At 41.4% G+C, this 18,465-nt stretch overlaps 1 protein-coding gene across 5 annotated transcripts in view; it reads right to left on the bottom strand.

Moving 5' to 3' along the window:
- TMTC1 (transmembrane O-mannosyltransferase targeting cadherins 1) overlaps positions 1 to 18,465 on the bottom strand; it is a 282,996-nt gene that overhangs the window by 17,016 nt on the left and 247,515 nt on the right. For all 5 annotated transcript variants that reach the window (XM_081250082.1, XM_081250081.1, XM_081250079.1 and 2 more), the window contains 5 exons: positions 6,246 to 6,348; positions 3,725 to 3,860; positions 2,979 to 3,123; positions 1,902 to 2,039; positions 406 to 528 (listed from right to left, as the gene is read on the bottom strand). In XM_081250082.1, the coding sequence (XP_081106208.1) occupies positions 406 to 528; positions 1,902 to 2,039; positions 2,979 to 3,123; positions 3,725 to 3,860; positions 6,246 to 6,348 (645 nt within the window). The remainder of the gene's footprint in view (positions 1 to 405; positions 529 to 1,901; positions 2,040 to 2,978; positions 3,124 to 3,724; positions 3,861 to 6,245; positions 6,349 to 18,465) is intronic.

Consider the following 18,465-nt stretch of genomic DNA (forward strand, 5'->3'; position numbering starts at 1 on the left):
GGGGTGGGGTGGGCACAATGTTACAGGATGTGTGGAACACCAAAGCTCTTCAGGCACTAGTCCAGCTGAAATAGAGGGTTACTGAAGGCAAACAGAGAGAAAAAGAGCAAACGAGGGGAGGAGAGAGAGAGAGGGAAGCTGGTTTGAAGGCAAAATGCAGAATGCTTTAAACATCAAGTTCAAAGTGATAATTCAGAAAATAATGCAGAGGTATTGTGGAACTCCTAATAGTCAAAAACCAGAGGCTCAATTATAAAAAATTAAACTTATTATGTCAGTTAATCAGAAAATTCACTCCACAAAACATGGCAATGATCTTAGCTTTTAATGTATATGCTTCATTAAAGACTGAGGGAGTATTAATTTTAATCCATGAATTTAATTACAATTTTATTGTCTTTATACCTCAAAAGCTTTGTCAAGAAGGTTCTGCTCTCTTAGTTGATTTCCTTTTGTGAAAAAAAGTTCAGATACAACTTTTGGGTCTTTTGGTTTCAGCTTCAGAGCCTTGTCTATAGCATCAAGTGCCTGTACAGTTTAGAAATTAAGACACAATAAATGTAGGTTAGATAAAGAAAAACTAAGTTAAACGATAACATCTATACTTTTTGTTTCCTATGTATTAGCTAGTGTGGTGAGTGACAATCAGAACACATTTTTCATTTTCTCCGACGTTCTCATCCAGGAATAAAGTAGCCCTGACAAAATAATTTCCCTATACTCCAGGTTTCCTATTTACATTAGTGACAATGAAATGTCCCTGATCACTTTTCAGGAAGGCTGTGTGATCCCATTGAAAGGAAACAAGATCTGAGGTCAGTTGTGTTGCCCTGGCCACGTGTCCATCTGGACCGCTCCAACAGCCTCCTTTTAGGGCCCTGGTGCTCACTCTGCTCCCAGCACCCACTGACCCACCCCCTGCAGCCAGAGAGCCTTTCAAAGCACAAATCTGATAGGTTGCTCTTTTCCTTAAGACCCCAAAGCTTCTTCCAGGATAAGGAACAAAACCCTTGCCCTGGTCCCAAGCCTTGGGGTTGAGTCCCCAGCAACCTCGGCGGCTGCATCTCACAGGCTCCCTGCTCCCTCACGCCCATTCCTCAGACAAGCCATTTACTGTTGACACAGGGCCTTTGCATGTGCTTTTTCTTGCCTGGAATGCTATTCACTGCCCCTTTTTGCTTAATAACTCCTATTCATCACTCAGCCCTCAACTTCACATCACTCTGCAGGGAATCTAACCACCCAGACCACTCGGGTCCCCTGATTATATGCTCATTAGGGACCGTGCTTCTCTTGAGGACATCACTGGGCACAGCTATAATTCCACATTGGTTTTGTGATTACTTGCTCAATCTCTGTCTCCTCTTCGATTGTAAACTCCACAAGGACAAGGGCAATTTTTTTTTTTCACACCACTGTATTCCCACTGCCCACCACAGTGTCTGGCATATAGCAGGCATTCAATAAATATTTTGTTGAATCAGTTCATGTATTTACTGGTCATGTGACTTTTAAAATGGAGATAAACAGTACAGTGGCAACACAGGGCCACTGACCTGCCTTAAAGGGTTGTTATAAAGAGTCTATAAAATATCTTTGAGGGAACATGGAAAATGATAGAGCATACAAATGTTAGTGTTTATCATGATCGAGTTAGCTGAAAACAAACTGAGATAATACCACCTAAAATCTTCAGACCAAGGATGAACCAAGAAAATAGCGTCTCGAGGGGACATCTTAGGAATCAAGTAGGTATCTGAAAAGTGCCCAGAAGATACGCTATGCCAGCTGACAATGTTCAAGACTGCTCAGCCCTGTGAGCGTGCAGGCTGGAGGGTCATTCAGGTGCACCCCATTTTCTACCTGTGAACCCGAACAACTCTAAACAGTGTCCTCTCTACCTTGTCATGTTGCTCCTGCTTGCTGTGGATGGCGGACAACAGGCGATAGCATTCAAGGCACCCAGTCTCCTCTGACACGATGTGACTGGTCATCTTTTCAGCTTCTTTTGTCTGACCCATCACGGCCAAAACCTGAGCCTGCAAAACCACAGTGACTTTGGCTTAGAAGGTACTTGGCTATCACCTTATCAAATAAAGCACTCTTTATCAAATGAAGCATTCAGGAAACACTTCCCACAAAAGTGCTCAGAATCTCCTTGTGACTCACAGAGAAGGCTGACGTACCACAGTTTATAGGCTTTAGTCTTCTGTTGTTTGTTTGTTTCTTTATTTAGGCATACGCATGCATTTGTGTATGAATGGCAGGAACATCAAAGTCATTCAGTGACTTGTGCCTTTTTTAAAAAGTTGACTATGTCAAGAGAAATTTTTTCCTATGGTTTCAACAGAACACTGTGTTTATAACAAGATAACAAGTTTGTTTTACTGAAAATCTAAGGAAAAGGAAGAGTAATGATCCAAAAATTGAAATAAAAAATATTGTTGATATTAATTTTCCTGAATTTGATAGTTGTACTGTGGTTAGGTTAGACAACGTCCTTGTTCTTAGGAACTATTTGCTGAAGTATTTAGAAATAAAGGGTATGAGATCTCTAATTCTCAGATGGCTCAAGACAAAATACCATGTACTAATAATACGTACATGCACATACAGATACCTAAATATGCACATATCTATGTGTACATATACACATACATACATACATGAGAGGATGATAAACAAATGCATCAAAGTGCTAAAAATTCATCAATCTGGGTGAAAGAGTATATGGGAGTTATTTAAAATTCTTGCAAATATTTGTAAGTTTGAAATTATTTCAAAACAAAAACTTAACAGTGTTTTTAGGGTCCATGTGTTTGGTGAATGGCTGTAACATTGGTTATATGAATATTCATTAAATGGATATAGCATAGGGTTCTAGCTCCCGTTTTGAGGCATACTGACTACAGCTCCCTGTATTGCATGCCATGAGTCTATTTCCTACTCCATTTCCTTTCTTTTGTCCATCTACTCACCAGTGCCAGGCGGAGTTCCCTTTGGGAAGGCTGAAGGGACACAGCTTCCCGGTAAATCTGCAAAGCCTCTTCATATCTGCCAGTGTTGTAATATAGAGCTCCCAACGGTGATAATATCTCAGCTTTGCGTGCCACCTGCAAGGCGCTGAATTTTGAGAAAACAAATGGACAATTTTCTTCTAACAGGTACATCTCCAAAGGTTGAAACTTAGATTTAGGGACCACTGTACACGGTTTGAGACTCTGTTCCCACATGGTCTTTGTTTTCATACCAAGAAGAATGTTAAAAAAAGATCACAGTGCCAGCCTCTGACTATAAGCATGTCTCTAGTGACCCACCAATATGTAAACTGAGCCCCAAGGATCTTTTCCATTTATGGTGATAGACTTGTTTTGATGTATGCACAGTTTTTCATCTAGATCCATTTTCAAAATTTCTCTTTGTGGTTTGGGTTGTAGTCCTTAGCTTCAACAGAAAACAATGGACTAACTAAAATGGGAATTAAATTCCAACCTTGGTTTAGCACTATGCTTTAACCAGAAGGCAAAAAAGTCATTAACTGGGATATCATTTATCCCCAAAGTGCCATTTATTGTACTCTTCTCTTTGGAGAGGAGAATCTGTATTGCCTGCATTAGCAAAACTTGTTAGTATTCTGAGAGCAGCTGTTCCAAATAACTAAGAATTTGATGGCCAATTGCAGAAGTCTTAGGATGACTTACAAAGTGAAAAACAGGAACTTTACCGTTTGTACCATTCTTCAGCCACGCTGTTGTCTCCCAGTGACCTGTAGAGTCTCCCCAGGTTCACCATGGCCACATGATGGCTCGGGCTAAGTCTGATGGCCTGTTGGTAATGGGCCACTGCCTTCTCTGGAGAGCCTGTAATCAACAGGTGGTAGGTTGGTAAGAGCAGAACATGCCTTAATTATAAAACACACAGACTTTTTTTTTTTTTTTGGCTGCATTGGGTCTTTGTTGCTGCACGCGGGCTTTCCCGGGTTGCGGTGCACAGGCTTTGCATTGCGGTGACTTCTGGTTGCAGAGCACGGGCTCTAGGAGCGCGGGCTCAGTAGTTGTGGCTCACGGGCTCTAGAGCACAGGCTCAGTAGTTGTGGTGCACGGACTTAGTCGCTCCGCGGCATGTGGGATCTTCCCGGATCAGGGATCGAACCCATGTCCCCTGCATTGGCAGGCTGATTCTTAAGCACTGGGCCACCAGGGAAGTCCCTAAACACATGACCTCTTTAATTTCTCTTCTGATGATCTTTTTCCCTACAGCCATACCACCAATTATGCAGTTTGTAAGCTAGCTCACATTTTGGCTTCTCTTTGCCACTGTCTAACTTTGGACCATTTCACTATTCATTTTCACTTCCAAAGAAATTAATAATAAAAAAGCAGTAAAAACTGAAACCTGTTTCTTTTATTAAATGTATTATTTTAGTCAAACTGGTTTCTGGCCATTGCCTTAGTTAATATGATGTTTTGAGATTATCAATGATTGGTATTTATGTAAGATATTGTTGCTTCTCATTACACAAAAAGTGGAATGGGCTGTTATAGAAAGAAAACTGTCCTGAAGCAATTTCTGAGGGTCTGTCACAATTACTATACCACAACCTAGTGATTGAGGCACTGCTTTAAATAAGCAGGTATCTGCTGTATTTTGAAAATCTCTTTTTAAATCATACATCTTTGTTTAGAGGGTATTTATTGAATGGGATTTTAAAAATAAAAATAATACCACCTTGCATTTGTGCAATGCATTGTATATTTTAAAACACTAATTAAATGACCTCATGATTTTTGCAGGTATTTTGATCCTATTTAGCTGCCTTTTGATAGCACTTAGTTTGCCTCTTGGGATTTAAAATATATTAAAAAAATATTATCACTTTACAGATACAGGCTCTAAAGTGCAAAAACATTAAGAAACTTGACAAAAATCCCAGGGGAAGTGAGGGTAAAGGTCAGAACTACCATCAAGTCTCTCTAGTATAAGTTTCCCCAAAGAAGCTTCCTAGTGAAATTATATGTAAGTGAATGAATTGTGGACAAGTCTGAAGCTCTACATGGCATGGAATGTTTACTACCCACACAGACATCTTCTCAAGTCTACCTTCTTTGAATGCAAGTTTGACTAGGAGGTGCCAAAAAAGACTCTACATACGTAGAGGTCTATGTAGAGGTCATGATAGGGAGAATTTCAGTAGTATAAAAACAGAATACAGTGGGAGTGGTGGGAAAATATAGAGGTTGGTCAGTGAGATTTTGGGGGGCTGGGAGTTGGGGTGGGATATTTTGTTTTGAAGTAGAAGGAAGAGGGCTAGATCAGGCCAACAGGTGGTCTCTTCAATTTTTTTTGCTTGTTTGTTTTTAATCTTTGATACCTAATTTATTATTATGTTGCTGAAGAACCAGCAGGTGGCACTAAGAAACAATTTTACATGTGAAAATAAGGGATGTTTCCTAGGTGTATCAGAATGTAAATTTATGTCCTAAGAAACAGAAGGGCTTCAAATATCCTAGAAAATAAAAACCCTTTTGAGCATTTCATACGGACGGAATAATTAAAATCGAATTTTATTGCAGGGCAGGTAGTCTAATAGTCAACGAGAACAAAGCGGTGTTTTTGTATTAAATTCAAGCATCTTTTCATTCTTTACAAGTATTCATAACATGCCAACAGTATGCGGGGTACAAACCATAAAGGAAACAGAATTCCTGTCAGGTAAAGTTTTACATTAAATAAGATAAAGTGTATTTTATATAGCACCTGTCCTATAACGGTACTCTATCAATTATAATGGTACATTTTCTATAGTACGTATCACATAAAGAACAATGAAACAATTTAAGACTTTTTAATCGGCTGTAGAAAAGTATTTACCATCTGCCAGTAAATAGATTCAGAGGCAGGTTCTGCATCGTTGTACAGAACAGTTCATCATCATAGATTTATAAACTTGTATAAATGCTATTCAAAGGAGACTGTTGCTCATTAAATCATCAAAGACCACTTCCTGCCACCTGGGGAGCTTTCCTTAGCAATCTGATGATAAGAACCGGGCAGATTTTACTGAATTGAGCTTGAAGATTTAGAGAAACGACAGCCCCAAAGTACAATGTGACTGTCAATGGTGTGAGCTTCCTGCCAAGCCCAGTGAGTTCTACTTTTGAGGCATTATTGGCGTGGTTGCCATTTAGCTTGATAGATAGTATTATCTCATCTCCACAGAACAGGTTCTCTTTAATCTCGCTTACCAGTATCAACTAGGAAAACTCCATAGTTGTTGTGTAAGTCTGAGCTATCTGGGCAGTTCTTTATTCCAGCCTGGTATATTTCCTCAGCTTCCTTAAACCTCTCCTTTAAAAGAGAACAAAAAAAACATATGAGAAAGTTTTTTAAAAAAATCAACAATAAACTGAATAATGGAAGTGGGAAGAACAGAAAATAATTTACTGAGCATCTGCTATGCAACAGGCGCCAAGATCAAACACTGTGTACTTTGAATTAAAGTCAGTGCCAACTGCACACATACCAAAGACTCATATTTGTGTTTAGCTCCTTCAGCGCAAGCCAGCTGATGTTTACTAAGAAGCAGTATCTGGAAGGATTTGCCCTATAGTTGGATAAAGCCTCAAAATGGATATTTGAATGGGATGCCCTCCACCCCAGTAACTCTCTGGGCGAAAATACGTGTGATCCATTCATATAGGAATGCCTTCCCAGGTGGCAATCTCACTGGGAGACAGGGAGGCCTGGCTATTTGACACAGCTGCATTTGCATAGCTAGCTCTCTTACCTATATTGTATGATTTATTTGGGGAGGTTTTTTGGAAGGAAGTGGGAGGGGAGGTTGATGATGATTATGGGAGGGGTTTGCCTTATCCTTTCTTTACTCTAAATATTTCTATAGTCCACCAAACCATTTGTTACCTCCCTTATCACCCCGCCCTTTCCATCTCTGAGCTGTTCCCCCCAACAGGAATATAGGACCCCTCAAAGGCACACCTCCAACTCCTCCCTTTGTGGCAAGGCCCAGATCAATTGCCACAGCTTCAATGGATCTTTTTCTAGTTGTTTTGGTCTTCTACCCTAACAATCCACTTTAACACACTTCAATAATTCTGAATTCGTCTTTAGGCACATTTTCCACAACCATCTGAGATTGTCATGTCACACTTTCTTTTACAATATACAAGGTAACACCTAATTAATGAATCAAATGAAATGAAATCACCCAGGTTCTAACAATTACTCACAAGTAAACCATTTCCTAGTTTCCTAGTACTGCTATGAAGGTCAGGTGAAAGGCAATGGTTTGGCATAAAACACAAAGCAACTTTTCCTTTCATGTGCTCTGATCATGGACACCGTCCATAATTTTATCAGAAGTTACTACTATTAAGCATTCAACCAGACATATGAAAAGAGAATGTACGGCATCATTTTTCTCAGACCTGACACCTTGAGCTTGTGAATAAAAATGCCCTGAGTGCTTAGCAATAAGCCAAGAAGCCTAAATCTGATTTGACTCAGAAAGGAGAAGGCACTTGACTCTCTGTGGAATGACCAATACCATCTCTTTGAATCCACATATTTAAGTACCATTTAGGGAACAAAGTGTGGTTTGAATTTGGCAAATTTCTCTTATTTGAATTACAAATCCATAGTCCAGCAAAAATGGATTTCCATGTTTCTAAAAGTGTGTTTTCTAATTGCCAAGCTCAACAAATTGTCAAACTCAAAAGAAAATTAGAGATGAATGAAAAATCTCAAAATGTCTTCTTGCAATCTACTGAAGAAAAGAAAAACTTTCTGAAGGTATCACCCACTGAAGGTCTAGCAAATTGGTGAGTGTGCATGTGTGTGTATTAAATGGAGACAGGCAAGACACACATTACCTAAGACTCCAATTGAAGTAATAGAGAGTACCGTTGCATATTTATTCATTTACCCATTCATTCAGCACATGTTTTCTGTAATTGCTATAGAAAGCATGGCATAGTAATTAAGAATTGGGCTGCCGTATGGAGGTTCCTCATAAAACTAAAAATAGAGTTGCCATATGATCCAGCAATCCCACTCCTGGGCATATATCCAGACAAAACTATAATTCAAAAAGATACATGCTGGGGCTTCCCTGGTGGCGCAGTGGTTAAGAATCCACCTGCCAGTGCAGGGGATGCGGGTTCAAGCCCTGGTCTGGGAAGATCACACATGCCGCCAAGCAACTAAGCCCATGCACCACAACTACTAAGCCTGCACTCTAGAGCCCGTGAGCCACAACTACTGAGCCCGTGTGTCACAACTACTGAAACCTGCATGCCTAGAGCCCGTGCTCTGCAACAAGAGAAGGAATGAGAAGCCAGTGAACCGCAATGAAGAGTAGCCCCCGCTTGCCACAACTAGAGAAAGCCCGCATGCAGCAACAAAGACCCAATGCAGCCAAAAATAAATAAATAAAATAAATAAATTTATTAAAAAAAGATACATGGAATGGACCCCTATGCTCATAGTGGCACTATTTACAATAGCCAAGACATGGAAACAACCTAAATGCCCATCAACAGATGAATGGATAAAGAAGATGTAGTGTGTGTGTATGTATGTGTATGTGTATATATATATATATATATATATATATATATATATATAATGGAATATTACTCAGCCTTCAAAAAGAATGAAATAATGTCATTTACAGCAACATGGATGGACCTAGAGATTATCATACCAAGTGAAGTAAGTCAGAAAGAGAAAGACAAATGCCATATGATATCACTTGTATGTGGAATCTAAAATACAACACAAATGAACAAAACTACAAAACAGAAACAGACTCACAGACATTGAGAACAGACTTTTGGCTGCCAAGGCAGGGGGAGGGGGTAGGGAAGGGAAGAAATGGGAGTTTGGGATCAGCAGAGGCAAACTATTACATATAGGATGGATAAACAACAAGGTCCTACTGTAGAGCACAGAGAACTATATTCAGTGTCCTATGATAAACCATAATGGAAAAGAATATATAAAAAAAGAATGTATATATATGTATAACTGTACAGCAGAAATTAACACATTATAAATCAACTATACTTTAATAAAATTAAAAAAAAAGAATTGGGCTGCCAGTGCTTGGCTACATGGATTGGAATCCCAACCCCACCATTTACCATCCCTGTGACCTTACTTCCCCTCTATGTACCCAAGTGTAACAAAGGCATAAAAATGGTACCTATTTCAGAGGGTTGTTCTGAGGATTAAATGGATTAAAACAAGTGAAGCCCTGAGAACAATGCCTAGTAAACAGTCAGCACTTTGTCATGTTAGCCTCCACTCTTTTTTTTTTTTTTTTTTTTTGGTACACAGGCCTCTCACTGTTGTGGCCTCTCCCGTTGCGGAGCACAGGCTCCGGATGCACAGGCTCAGCGGCCATGGCTCACGGGCCCAGCCGCTCCGCGGCATGTGGGATCTTCCTGGACCGGGGCACAAACCTGTGTCCCCTGCATTGGCAGGCGGACTCTCAACCACTGCACCACCGGGGAAGCCCAGCCTCTACTCTTATTACTACTACTAGGAGTAGTATTTCATGAGCACATTTAAAAACAGATGGCATTAGTGTCAAACACTAACACTGGTCAAATAGTAACACAAGAAACTCAAGATTTTTAGGAACTGATTACCTAGTTTAGGATTAGGCAGGGTATTTTTTTTTTTTCTGATTGCCTCTAAGAAATTGTTTATTGACCTCCATATCAGAAGATGATTAAGAAAAATTAAAAGGAAGAACACCCAAGTTAGCTATTTTTTTCTCATATGGAGTTAACTAAAGAGATTTGATGGGAAAGGAATTTGAAACTGTAGGCTAAAATGCCACGTGGACAGGGTTGTGATACCTGATGTGGCCTCAGTAACAACGCCAGGGCACCTGAGCTCTAGAGCATCTGTATTTACTACACTGCTCACATTGAGTTGTATTCCTTAGTTCATTTGTCTTTGAGCTCCTTAAATAGATGTATTTTGTTTTATTCATCCCCATGTCTTTGGCATCTATCTCCTAGTGGTATAAGTAATAGCACCTCCCACATGTCAAGTATATAATAGACACAGAAGTGTATGAGACAGACAATCCTGCCCACACAGACAATGGAGAGGGATTCAGGCAAGGAGACACTGTGATATATGGTGACAGTGTCACAAAAGGAGAAGCACAAGGTTCTTGGAAGGCAACCAGGAGTGATACCCAGACTGGTGTTTATATAGACAGATTCTCTACAACTATCATAAACCAAATGCCTGGAAACAATGGCTACCATTAACACCAGCAGCTGTGTAATAGGAAGATGTGCATGAAAAAAATCTGTAGCTACTTGAGATCTTTAAAACATCCTTATAACCAAACTGTGGGAGAGTTGAAAGGTGTTTTTCCTGAAAGGAATAAAATTGACGTCCTCACATTCTAACTTGCTGAAGTCAGATATCACAGTTTTCAAGTGCAATACTCTTATACCCGATTTAATTTTACCTTTCCCCCACATTCTTGTTGCTCCAGAATAGGCAAAGAGATCACCTTTTTCATCTAAAATGCATTTTGGGGTTTATGAGCTGGGTCTCTACAGGAATGCAATTTTCAAAGTCCAAAGAAGTAATGGGATTTAAAAGACCATCCATGTCTAGAGCAAGGAATCACATCCCATACCTTCGGTAACCCCCAAGGACAGTCTCAAGACTCTGGCTCTATGACAAATGTTTTCAATGTCTATCTTTCTTGTCCTTTCATTTGACAGTAAATTTCAAAGAATGATTAATTCCACTTATTAAAAAACGAAAGGGACCACCACTGAAGGAGAAAAATACCTTCTAGATGTTTACTTAAAACAAATTCCGGGCTTCCCTGGTGGCGCAGTGGTTGAGAGTCTGCCTGCCGATGCAGGGGACACGGGTTCGTGCCCCGGTCCGGGAGGATCCCATATGCCGCGGAGCGGCTGGGCCCGTGAGCCATGGCCGCTGAGCCTGCGCGTCCGGAGCCTGTGCTCCGCAACGGGAGAGGCCAAAACAGTGAGAGGCCCTAGTACGGCCAGAAAAAAAAAAAACCCAAAAAACCCCCAAATTCCACCTTCTCTAGAAGGGCAATGCATTTATGTTAAAAAGGAGTATCCTTAATCCCTCAAGTTCAATTTCATTTACCTCATCTGGCTAGATGTCCTGACCTAAGCGGATCACTCCCAGTCTACTGATTTGTGAGATCCAGAGGAAATGAATACGAGCTATCTACAGGACAACTTTAATTAAAAATGCTTGTGACCCAGAGAACGCTTCTGACAAACAATACTGTCACCAGAGTCCCCAACCAACCGCTGCCTCAGCATGAAATCGGCCTTCAAGGGCAATGGTTAAAAATGGGCAGCACGCAGCCATGGGCTCCTCTCTAAGGCTCAAAAGCATTTTCAGTGGGGTGGAAATGAAATGGGCCTCGCGGGATAGAGAAAACACCATCAACATCTCCACGTTTTACATGCTGTAATTACCGACATGGCATGTTTTTTACCTCAAGGAAGAGAAAGTGAAAAGTAGATCTGAAAAAGGACGTTTGACTGTCACTTATTCTCTTGGGCCAACTGATACACTTGGAAAAGATTTCTTATAGTTCAAGTTGCAGCAACCAGGAGGACAAAGGGACATGGGCTCAATGCAGCAATCTTCAAACTTCTTGGTTTGCACTCTAAAATGTACCGAGGACCCCAAAGAGCTTTGTTTAAGTGGTCTACATCTATCAGTGTGTATCACAACAGGAATGAAGCTGAGAAATTTTTATTTAATAAACTAATAAATAAACTAATATTATTTATTTAAAATAATAAACAAACATAACACATTTATAAGAAAATATATTTTCCAAAGCCAAAAAAATTAGTGAGAATAGTGGCATTATTTTCTATTTTTCCAAGTCTTTTAAATGTCTGGCTTGATAGAAGACAGCTGGGTTCTTGTATCTATTTTGGTACTAATCTGTTTGTATATGTTTTTCAGTTGAAGTATGTGAAGAAACCTGGTCTCACACAGACATTTAGTTGGAAAGGGGAGAATATTTTCATACTCTTTTCATGACTGTGACTATATCACGTAGCCTCTAAAGAACCACTGTACACTGGGGAGAGAATGAGAGTAAAACAAGGCAAATTACTTGTTAGTATTATAAAAACTGCACAGGCCTTCTTGGACCCCAGGCGTCCCCAGTCGACCCTTTGTGAACCACTGGTGTAATGAATGGCCTGTAACATATGTTCTTACTGTATGGCAGATGTAGGGTGTGATGTTCCAAAGTGGTGAAAGACCTACAGAGATGGGGCTGGAAGGTTGTGCTCTGACATCATGGCCATGCGTCTGAGCTGCTTTCCAGAAGTACTTTCACTCTGGCCAATGATACAAGCATGCAGAGCTATCGTGTATCTCCCTATTAGCCAAATGACTATTACAAACCTGGGAAGTGTAGGACCACTGGATGTTTAAACTCATGTCAATGACTTTGCCAAGCAACTCTTTAAGACACAGCATCTCAAAACATAAAGCAAAGATGCCTGCTTTCTCACCCTTTCCCTTGCTTTTACTTTCCTTACAAAACAGTTCTTCCCCCATCAGTCACTGACATGGACGTTTACGAGAAACGTGCAGCCAACATTTGACGTCTAATTCTCTCTCTCATTCAACTGAAATGAATCAGTTAACTTGGCATTCCTCCTCACCAAGGGCACGTTAGGTATTTCTAATCCTGAATTTTCTCATCGCCCAGCAGACTGTGATCAATATCACCCTGTGACAATTTAAGAAAGAAAGAAATGATCACTTTAAGGAGGAAGTGCCAAGAATCATAAAATAAAAGCTGAAGAGAAAACACTATGACAAGTGTAAGCGACCACAGCTGTGTCACACTGTCAAGAGACCAGGAAGAGTGAGGGGAAGCTAAAGTTACATAGAATTGCAGCTTTCTCCATCTCCAAACTCTTCTCATGCCCTTTCGTCCTCATTCTCTGCATTTTCAGGCACATGACTTTCCTCCCATAAGAGGAAGGGATCATACTGTTCCCCACCTGACAGCCTTCAGGTGGTCTAATTCCTGTAGCCAGAAAGCTTTTCCTAATAATTTTAATCTTGTTGATATCTATAAGTTCTTAAGGTATCAGACTAAATATCACTCTTTGGCCAGCGCTCACTGCTCCCTGTATTAGGTTAGGTCCCTATAACATTCTCACTGGTACTCTATTCTCTCTTTGCCCTTTTGTCACAACTGAGTTAGACATTGGGGAAAGGGTAGTAATTCTTCGCTTAAGAGTATCCTTACCTTTTAGACTCTAAGTTCCATGAGTTGAGGCGCATACCTTGCTACTTCAGCAATTTCTAATACTTGGTGATACCTAAATGTTCAATAAATATGTTCTGAATAATTAAATCAATAAATTATTAAGGTAGGGTTCAGCTCAAGGTGACCTGACCACATATGCAATGGCATATGTGCCTGAATCTACCCAAAAGATGGCACTTGTCAAAGAAGAGACACTGACCCTGGACCTCTCTTATTTTTATTTTTTATTATTTTTTTTTCTTTTTGCGGTATGCGGGCCTCTCACTGTTGTGGCCTCTCCCGTTGCGGAGCACAGGCTCCGGACGCGCAGGCCCAGCGGCCATGGCTCACGGGCCCAGCCGCTCCGCGGCATATGGGATCCTCCCAGACCGGGGCACGAACCCGTATCCCCTGCATCGGCAGGCGGACTCTCAACCACTGCGCCACCAGGGAGGCCCTGGACCTCTCTTATTTTTGATCTATACTTCTAACTTATATTTTACTGTTCCAATTTTCTTTTCATTCTTTTATCAGGTGAAGTCATATCCCAAAATATATAAAAAAATTATTTTAAGTGTTATCAAATTAATTAATTGAGTTTTTCAATAGGCTATAAACCTGGGGCTAGCAATAACTTACAGTGGATCAAGTCATTATGTTAAATTCATTTCCTTTACTGCTAGTGTAATGCAAGCTATATAATCTATGGCAAGAGTAGCCTGGTTAAAAATGATGGTGGGCTTGTAAATGTTTACAATCCTATCTGTGAAGCTGGAGTACAGCCAGTTCTGAATGCTAATAGAAAACCAAAAGAGGCTAGTAAGCCAGAGACCATCCAGACTTCAAATCTAAGAGTTTATTTTCTGTCCTGTTTTCTTGACTTCTGTGCTGCAGTAGACACAGAGGGGCAAATTTATTCTGGATTCTTTTATGTACCTAACATCTATGACAACCATGCTACTAGGTTTCCTCTATCATTTTTCTTCCCCCCTCCCACCTGGCCCCTTGTATACCTAACCTCATTAACTACAGCCCATTACCACAGTCCAATCATGGGACCCCAGCATCATACAGTGAAAGAGCAGTGGGGAAGGAATCGAGTTACCAGGCTCCAGTCTTGGTCCTGACACTAGTTATTTGTATGACCTTGAGCAGCACTTAATTCTGTGCACCTCATTTTTTTTTTTTTTTTGTGATATGCGGGCCTCTCACTGTTGTGGCCTCTCCCGTTGTGGAGCACAGGCTCCGGACGTGCAGGCTCAGCAGCCATGGCTCACGGGCCCAGCCGCTCTGCAGCCATGGCTCACGGGCCCAGCCGCTCCGCGGCATGTGGGATCTTCCCAGACCGGGGCACGAACCCGTGTCCCCTGCATCGGCAGGCGGACTCTCAACCACTGCACCACCAGGGAAGCCCTGTGCACCTCATATTTTTATCTACAAAATGAGAAGGTTAAAAATTCTTTAAGGTTTTCCTCCCCACACTACTCTTCATTTTCCCCTCAGAGGAATTACCTACTCATAATATGGACTCATTTATTTGAAGTCCTAAATCTATCTTTAGCCCTGATCTCTCCCACTGCCATCTGTCCACATGCAATTTCCATTTAAATGTTCCGCTAACATTCAAGACTTAGAGGCTGTACACTGCTGGTGGCACAGCATATTGGTACCACTCTTTTAGAAAGCAGTTTAGTAATACGCCTCAAAAGTCATGATGAAATGCTGATACTCTTTGATATGGGAATTCAACTTCTAGGAATCTATCATTAGAAAATGATTTTAAGTATTGTTTTAGGGCTTCCCTGGTGGTGCAGTAGTTAAGAATCCATCTGCCAATGCAGGGGACACGGGTTTGAGCCCTGGTCCAGGGAGATCCCACATGCCGTGGAGCAACTAAGCCTGTGCACCACAACTACTGAGCCTGCGTGCCATAACTACTGAAGCCTGCGTGCCTAGAGCCCGTGCTCCACAGCAAGAGAAGCCACCGCCATGAGTGACCTGGGCGCTGCAACTAGAGAAAAGCCCGCGCTCAGCAATGAAGACCCAAGTAGCCAAAAATAAATAAATTAATTAATTAAACAAACACAAAAAAGTGACTTTTCATGAACTTGGAATTCATCAGTTTAGAAAAGGAATACAACTTGAAACTTTTGGATACAGTATTTACTAAAACAAATTGCTTTTCACAATATTAACATGTTAATGCTTTATTTGTATAGAAACCATAGCACTAATTAAAATGGAGCCTTAAGTTATTCATGAAAATATTCATTAGCACTTGGTGTTACAGGGATAGTTTTAGACACTCTTAAAATGTTAGATCCATATAGCTGTCAATTTTCAGATTTGGAAACTGAGGCTCAGAGAGGTAAAGCACTCCTTACCAGAGTCTGTACAGGCGAGGAAGTGGGGTCTGTACATAGTCTGTACTATGAAGTGGGGTCTACAATCAGGCTGCCGCCCTGTTCACTGTCAAATGCTCCTAATATCACAGCACAGGGGAACTGACCTCCAAAGTGCATTAAGTCCAGAGATGCTGTATGAATACCCACCTGCTTTATACAGTGAAGTACCCTGAGCCCTAGAGAAGGAACAGGCATACAAGGAAGACAAGGCTTTTCTTATGAAACTTGCAGTCTTGTGAGGCAAAATAAACCTGACAAACTGTTTAAACTATAGTTCAGATGTTAATTCAAGAAATAAAAATATATGATTGGGGCTTCTCTGGTGGCACAGTGGTTGAGAGTCCGCGTGTGGATGCAGGGGACATGGGTTCGTGCCCTGGTCCGGGAAGATCCCACATGCCGTGGAGCGGCTGGGCCCGTGAGCCATGGCTGCTGAGCCTGCGCGTCCGGAGCCTCTGCTCTGCAACAGGAGAGGCCACAGCAGTGAGAGGCCCGTGTACCGCAAAAAAAAAAAAAAAAAAAAAAAAAAAAAAATATATATATATATATATATATATATATATATATATATATATATATATATATATATGATTGGTTTGTGAGTTGATGCATGTTCCCAAAGATGTCACGGGAGCTCTTAGGAAAATCTAACAACTCCCATGCGACGGGGAGGTGGATGAGTGCTGGCGGAGGACGTGAAAGTTGAACTGAATCTTGAAATATGAGGATGATTTAGAAGGAGAGAAAGAAAAGACGGCACTATAGGAAGATGGAACTGTGGGAATGTCTGTAAAGAGCTCCCCCAAACCAACACACCGTGTCATCACTGGTATTAGGTGAGTGACTTTGTCATTTACCTTCAGGGTAATTTGCATCAAGAAGAACGCTTCAGTGTTCACTATCTGTCCTGCCAAGTTGTGAAAAAAGATATGACTGGGAACTCAATGCAATGTTTTTTTTTTTTTTTTTTTTTTTTTTTCTTTTTGCGGTATGCGGGCCTCTCACTCTTGTGGCCTCTCCCGTTGCGGAGCACAGGCTCCGGATGCGCAGGCCCAGCGGCCATGGCTCACGGGCCCAGCCGCTCCGCGGCATATGGGATCCTCCCAGACCGGGGCACGAACCCGTATCCCCTGCATCGGCAGGCGGACTCTCAACCACTTGCGCCACCAGGGAGGCCCCAATGCAATGTTTTATTTATTCACTTACAGAGAAACTGAGGCAGCTTTCAAAAATATAGAGCACAAATTGAATAAAATAAATTATTAAGAAAAATGATACACTGAGTACAAGCAGCGCACACAGAAAAGCAGCCTATCCCATCCAGGTGGCGGTCAGTCGGAGGTGGGCCCAAGGGGGACGAAACTAGAATTGATTTTCTTAGCATTTGTAAGATCCTTCATGCAGTAGATTAAAAATAAAGCAAAAAACGTGTAATTCAGGAGAAGGCTGGCCGTTCCTAATACTGAGACATGAGAGAAATTTCTCCCTCGAGTCCTCATTCAGAAGCCAGGGAACCATGTAACAGGTGTTGGCCTCAACCCCGCCCCAACCCTGCAGTTAGAAGGAGTAGTTTCACCTGGCTGTCCTCACGCTGTCCCTCAGTGCAGGACAAGGGCATGACGTGAGGCACAGTTCCGTTATGAAACAGCATGGTGGCCCACATGCCCAGCCCTACTTCAGATATGAGTAAAATCTAGATCACGTACTGGATTGCAAGAGCTACAGGGTCTTCAGTTCATATCCATTCATTTATTCACTCAGTATTTACTGCTTGCATACAATGTGACAGACGTGGGGGAAAAGCCTTGAGTAAAAGAGACAGCCATTCTCATGGAGATTGGCTCACGGAAATATTCTAATGGTGGGAGAAAGATCACAGACAAATAGATGTATGTTAGACGGCGATAGATGCTCTGGGGAGAAATCAGCCAGAGCCAGGTGACAGAGAAACACGTGGGGCAGTGAGGGAGTTATTTTGAAAGCGTAATCACAGACAGCCCCCTGATACGGAACTATGTGGGCAGAAACCAGCATGAGATGAGGAAGGAACTCTAAGATGTCTGGCAGAACAGTGTTGCAGGCAAAAGGCACAGTTAGTGCAAAGGCCCTAACTTTCTGTGCAGCTTGTCTGAGTAGCAGCAAGACACCCAACCAGGCAGAGGCAGGGAGGGTCTTCCTATGAAAATGAAGGAGCCAGGATGAGGTGAGAAAAGGGAATAATGATGGAATCAATCTTTTCTTCAGGAAACTCTCACTGTGTCTGCTTCAACACAAGCCAAAGGCAGCTGAGGACTGCCGTGTATACCATAGAACACGACGATCATCAGTTCAGCTTAAACATTGTGCTAAAACATGTATTAAAATCATCCACTACAGACACAGGCTTTTGTCTAAAGCCCACCTACACTATATGGAGAATATTAGAGCAAGACAACTAGACTTATCATTTCTGACACTTAAATATTCATTGAGTGTCCTAATTTTGTTTCCTGTTTCCAAAGTTTTTGAAATGCAAATTGCACCCCTCTGTACCTGACATGCAGCATCAAATCATTCCTTATATTTAAGCCGATACTGCAGGGCATCTTTCAAAGGTGCTAAGTTTAATTTTAAAGACAATCTGGCAGTTGTGTGATAGCAGAATCTACCTTCTATTTAGGGCACTTATGTGTGTCAACAAAACTATATCGTCAATTTAGAGAAGACAACTTATATTTGTTTTCTCCACAGCAG

Source organism: Mesoplodon bidens, assembly GCF_964165515.1.
Source record: "Mesoplodon bidens genome assembly, chromosome: 11".
Taxonomy (NCBI): domain Eukaryota; kingdom Metazoa; phylum Chordata; class Mammalia; order Artiodactyla; family Ziphiidae; genus Mesoplodon; species Mesoplodon bidens.